General features: G+C 44.8%; 1 protein-coding gene across 3 annotated transcripts in view; it reads left to right on the plus strand.

The window, feature by feature from the left end:
- The window catches only part of AIFM2 (apoptosis inducing factor mitochondria associated 2), a 71,184-nt gene extending 66,695 nt beyond the window's left edge, over positions 1–4,489 (plus strand). For 2 of the 3 annotated variants that reach the window (XM_030203424.1, XM_030203422.1), the window contains one exon: positions 3,563–4,489. In XM_030203424.1, the coding sequence (XP_030059284.1) occupies positions 3,563–3,717 (155 nt within the window). In that variant the 3' untranslated portion in view covers positions 3,718–4,489. The remainder of the gene's footprint in view (positions 1–3,562) is intronic. The other variant, XM_030203423.1, reaches the window with a different exon arrangement.
- Positions 4,490–6,000: the final 1,511 nt, after the last annotated feature.

Here is a 6,000-nt window from a genome sequence, read left to right on the forward strand (position 1 = left end):
AAACCGAAGCATGCACCAAAAAAACAGGTCAACATGTTCGTGCGGTATCGAGAAGTACAATGTATCAATGAATCGTAATCCCCGTCTGTAATGGGGCCCCTAAATCATGCACAGAGCAGCCAAGCGTTATGCTGGCTGCTCTGCGCATGCCACAAACGTCCAAAAAAAACCACAACACAAACACGTGGCTCCCCACTTCCCCCTGCACTAACCAAAACAAAAAAAAAATCCAAATAGATCGGGAGGGGGGCAAAGGCGCTCGTCAGGAGCGTCCTGTATGGGCGCCCTTGCCCCCCCGAGATCGCCACTGTTCCCCGCTTCAGCCGGTTTAATAAAACAATCTCCACATTTTCTCATCCCCGGTCCCCCTCCCTTCCTGTGTTTCCTGTCCCTTGCTCCAGGGCTCCATCTCCCGCCATCTCCGACCTCCGTGCCCCGCCCCCCTGGGATCGTCGCCGCCGCTCCCACCCTCCACCGGACCCCCCCCTCCGCATTATCGTCCCACGCAGCGCCTGTCACCTGTATGTGGAGGCGCTGCACTGGATAAAATATCTGATCGCCAATTGCTTCTCCCTCCTCCGATGTCAGTCTGTTGTTCCTGGGCCCGCCCTCCATTGATGTAAGTTACCTACGTAGATAACTAACGTAAGTAACTTACGTCACTGGAGGGCGGGCAGAGAACAGGGAGAGGCCCTTTAAATAGAGGAATTTCCTAACTGCTATGTTTTGTTTCATTTAAGTTTTTGTGCTACAAAAGCTGAAACTCCTCCCATCGAAATGCATGGAGCTTTTTTTTTTTTTTGGGGTGGGGTGGGGGAGTTATTTCTGTGGAAACCCCAGTCTCGTTTGGCCCATTTTAATCAATTCTTCCCCCCCCCCCCCCCCCCCCCCCCCCCCCCAAAAAAAAAAAAAAAACATGCCAAATTTTATCCTTCCATTACATTTTTGGACAGTTATTTGGCCCTCAGAGTGACACATTCTCAACCCCTATTGTTTAATTTCCAACTTCTATTGGGTTGGAAAGAGGAATAATACAGAGTATAAGATTGTCATTAGCAGTAATAAGAATTAGTGTTATCTCTTACCCTTTATATCCAGTAGAGGCAGAACTGTGAAACACTTTCAGGCTCATTTTCAAAAGAGGACGTCCATCTTTCGACACAAATCGGAAGATGGGCGTCCCTAAAGGGTCACCCAAATTGGCATAATTGAAAGCCGATTTTGGGCGTCCCCAACTGCTTTCTGTCGCGGGGACAACCAAAGTTCATGGGGGCGTTTTGGAGGCATAGTGAAGGCGGGACTTGGGCATGCCTAACACATGGGCATCCTCGACCTATAATGGAAAAAAAAGGTCGTCTCTGATGAGCACTTGGATGACTTTACCTGGTCCTGTTTTTTTTTTTTTTGCATTTGTACCCCGCACTTTCCCACTCATGGCAGGCTCAATGCCGCTTACATGGGGCAATGGAGGGTTAAGTGACTTGCCCAGAGTCACAAGGAGCTGCCTGTGCCTGAAGTGGGAATCGAACTCAGTTCCTCAGTTCCCCAGGACCAAAGTCCACCACCCGAACCACTAGGCCACTCCTCCAGCCTAGTGGTTATGACCAAGTCACAAAAAGGTGCCCAAACTGACCAGATGACAACTGGAGAGAATCGGGGATCACTTCCCCCCCCCCCCCCCCACCTGTTACACTGGTGGTAAATGTGAGCCCTCCAAAACCCACTGTACCCACATCTAGGTGCCCCCCCTTCACCCGTAAGGGCTATGGTAGTGGTGTACAGTAGTGGGTGTTGGGGGGCTCAGCACACAAAGTAAGGGAGCTATGTACCTGGGAGCAATTTATGAAGTCCACTGCAGTGCCCCCTAGGGTGCCCAGTTGGTGTCCTGGCATGTCAGGGGGACCAGTGCACTACGAATGCTGGCTCCTCCCATGACCAAAGGGCTTGCATTTGGTCGTTTCTGAGATGGGCGTCCTTGGTTTCCATTATCGCCGAAAATCAGAAACAACCAAGTCTAGGGACGACCATCTCTAAGGACGACCTAAATTTCAAGATTTGGGCATCCCCGACTGTATTATCAAAACGAAAGATAGACGTCCATCTTGTTTCGATAATACGGGTTTCCACGTCCCTCCACTGGGACGTTTTGCGAGGACGTCCTCAGCAAAACTTGGGCGTCCCTTTCGATTATGCCCCTCTTTGTGTTAAATTTGGATTTCTATGTCTGATGCTGGTTCCCAAGGGTCTAATGAGAAAACTGAAGTTGACAGGGTGTTTCCTGTTAGTTTTTCTTCCATGGTGTGTAGGAGATAACGGCCCGCTTCATTTTAATTGTGCATCCCTTTATTAATTCTCATCAGTTTTGATGATGAGCATCTGAGTTTTTTATTCTGCTTAGTAGCTTTTGTTAAAGTGCATGCACCCTGAGGTATTGCCATTAGGTGTCACCATTAAGCAAGCAATTGTCTTTTTCTCTTGTAAGAGTTTTGGTTCTTTAAATGTGGTCTATAACTTTGCTTGTCAGTGAATTTAAGAGGGTTTCATTATTTTACAGGAAAAAGGGATTTTGGTATGGCATATAGGAAATTGATTCTTTTAAAGTGTTAACTGCTTTACAAGCAGTTACAGTGGGTTTTACTATACTCAAAATTACGTCCTACGAGAAAAGGATGGAAAGATTCTCTTTGTCTTGTGTAATTTTCTCTGGAAAGGTTCAAAAAGAAAGGTGGTGGTGATGTACAGCTGGAGAAGAGATGTGTGCAGTCCTAGAGATTTATACATTATAAATTCTCTTGGGGTTGATAGGTAGTGGCGCTTGACGTTTTGCTGGCCACCGCCTGCTTTATGCCTGTAATTTAAATGCCAGGCCAGGTCTGGCGCTCTGGCATTGAATTTCCAGGTTTACAAAGCTGCCTAAACTATAACCACTTAACTGACAAAGGCAACCACATAAAAGACAGGCCTATGTTTAGGCACTGTGCCATAGCTGATTAAGTGCTGGCTATCGGCACTTAACTGACTAAATGCTGACTCTGCCTCTGGAACTCCCCTCCCCCCACCCCCCCCAATAGCCAGTTTTGAGGCACTAAATTGACATTTTCAGTGGCACTGACCGGTTAAGTGCCTCTGAAAATAAGCATTTAGCCTCAAACAAGTGCTTTAACTGGCCAGGAGCTGTTTCTGATTAGTTCACTCACTTTGAATATTGACCCTGTTCTTTTTCTTTTAGCTGGTCCTAAGTGGTAACAGTTGTTTTTTTCCAGGACTACTAGAACTGCAGCACAGTGAGAGGCATCAGTTTTTTGTTTTTTTTTTTTTGGCAGCATAATGCTGTGCTTCTGCTTTTTCCCATCTTTTTCCTTTGCTCTATTTCTTTATTTTTTTGGTCCTATCTTTTGCCCTTTCTTCTCTTTATCCCTTGTGCTATGCCAACATTCTTGCTTCTTTTCCTTTAGTTCTCCCTTTTCAATGCTTTTGTCTTTCTTCCTCTTCTCCAATAGAGCTCTCCTTCTCTGATGCACTCTTTCCCCTCTCACTCATTTTCTGTGTGTGTCTCTCTCAGGCTCGGTGACCATGCTGATATCGATGGGAAGGAATGATGGTGCGGGCCAGCTTGGTGGATGTCCTTTGGGAGGCTTTGTGGTGAAACAGTTGAAGAGCAAGGACATCTTTGTTGGAAGAAAATGGAAAGAGATGGGGCAACACATGCCATCTTAAACAGAGGATGCAAAATTGAGTAATATAATTGCTGCTGTAACTTGGATGAACCATCTATCATGAAACTATAATGTATCTTCAGAAAAAGGATGATGAAGAAAAGCTGAACAGTTTATCTGTGCTTTGCAACCACCGAAGTTGCACAGTGTTATAGATTTATGAAATAGTCTGTGCAATAGACCCTATTGACTTTGTTTCCTGAATACCACCAGGTTTTTCTAAAGCATTTTGCACTTCTTTAGCTGTAAGAGCTTCTCAGGTTGGCATTATCGTTACTTAATCTGTGCCTGTTGTAAATAGGATGGAAATAAATCTTCTACTGGAGCCAGTGAGGGTTCTTCCCTGGGAAAGGAGTCCAAATGGAAAAGGGTTTCTGGAGAACATTGGTCCCATGGTGGAAAAAGTTGTCTGGAGAAGGCAACTGCAGTGGCTTTTTGTAGCTGCAGCTTGAGGCTGTTGGAGGCCAGAACAGTAGATAGGAAGGAGATGCTAGGGCTGTGGCTGCACCAGCTGCTGGTTTATTGCAAACTCAGAAGTAAAGGTCAGAATGCTGCAAGGGTTAGGGGCTGCGCTGCAGAGGAGAAATGGTGGACATGGACAAGGTTACAAAGTCCAAAGCAGCAGAAAAAAAGAGCACCCAAGAGCCTTCAAAATGGGGGACACAGATCTTTTTAATAGTGCAGTTTAAGCACCAATCTTGTATCATGAGCTGACACGGGCTGTGTTTCGGCGCACTGCGCTTGTGTGAGGGGTCTACAGTGAATATGAACAATAATACAACTGACAATTCTAAATCAATATACTCTGTGTTTTACTGTTATGGTATGTAGTTGGAGGAAAAAGCCTCAAATACGGATAGATACTCCTTTGTTGGAATACAACCTAAGGGAGTTCCATCTAATCATCACAGGCTAAAAAAACCTCCCAAATTTTAATGGCGTGATACCTAAATCTCAAGCTAGTAAATGTGTAGCGATCACTTATCTTGCAGCTGTTCAGTCGATATATCTATCATCCACGGCCCGACTCCGGCCAAGTTTCGACTCCTGCTTCAGGGTACCGTGGTGTCTTGAGATCAATATCTGTGGAGAACAGCAAAAATATTACCATACAGTAATGTAGCGACCCATTTCTCAGTGGTGGTTCTCTCCTCACATTTAGTTCTGGGTATTTCTGCCTGCAGAGATTAGCAATATGGCGGTGACCTTATATCTTGACGTCAGACACTATCTGATTGGGCCCCTCCTTTTTTTAAGGCAGTCTACGTTCTACAGTTTGAAGTGAGATTCTAAAGCTCAGTTAGAAAAATTGGTTCAATTCAATCCTGGAGTTTAAACCCCCTGGATGTAGTGATCTCATGCGATAAATCCATTGCTGCTGCTGTTGTAATAGCGTTAACTTCCTGTCACCTCCTTGAATCCTCCATTTCAGTTGCTGTAACATAACACATCTCAAGTATGTGAATGAATGGTTGGTCTCGATACAATGTGCTGCTAAAGGTGCTGTTGTCTTGTTTGTATGGATGTTGCTTTTATGTTCGGTCAGCCTAGTGACTAGTTTCCTCTATGTTTGTCCAACGTATATTTTGTTGCACGGACATATCACTCCATATACTACCCAATCTGACAAGCACGTGGTGGTGTGATTCAAAATATATTCCTTGCCTGATTGACTGAATTTTTTAGTGTGTAGCATAATAGCACACATCCCACAATTCCCACAGCTTTTGTGTCCTGCTGTGTGGGCATCATCCGGTGCTGGTTCTCTTAGCGCCGCCGGGCATAAAATCTTTCAAGTTCCTACCTCTACTAAAGGCCATTCTTAATCTCATCTCTTGAAATCCTGCTAGGGTTTTTATGATGTGCCAGTTGTTCCTTAGTAATTCTGATAAACGTGGGGCTGAATTAGAATATTGCAGAATGCATGTGATAATTTTTTCCTCTCCATCGTTGTCTTTCTGCCTTGGTGATAACAAGTAATCACGATTGTTGAATTTTGCTCTTTGATAAGCTTTGTGCACAATCCCTTAATCCCTTTGGGATAACCCCTATTGGTTAGTCTTCTTTCTAGCTCTCTAGCTTTGGATTTGAATTCATCATCGTCTAAGCAAATGCGCCTGTAGAGTATGAACTGAGAGAATGGTAAACTATCTTTGAGTTTCCTAGGATGACAGCTCTTATAGTCTAGGAAGGTGTTCCTGTCAGTGTCCTTGCGGTATACTGTTGTGTGTAAACCATTTCTCGTTTTGGTAATTAGAACATCAAAAAATGCTAAACTTTCATT

The sequence above is a fragment of the Microcaecilia unicolor genome, chromosome 5, assembly GCF_901765095.1.
Source record: "Microcaecilia unicolor chromosome 5, aMicUni1.1, whole genome shotgun sequence".
Lineage (NCBI taxonomy): Eukaryota > Metazoa > Chordata > Amphibia > Gymnophiona > Siphonopidae > Microcaecilia > Microcaecilia unicolor.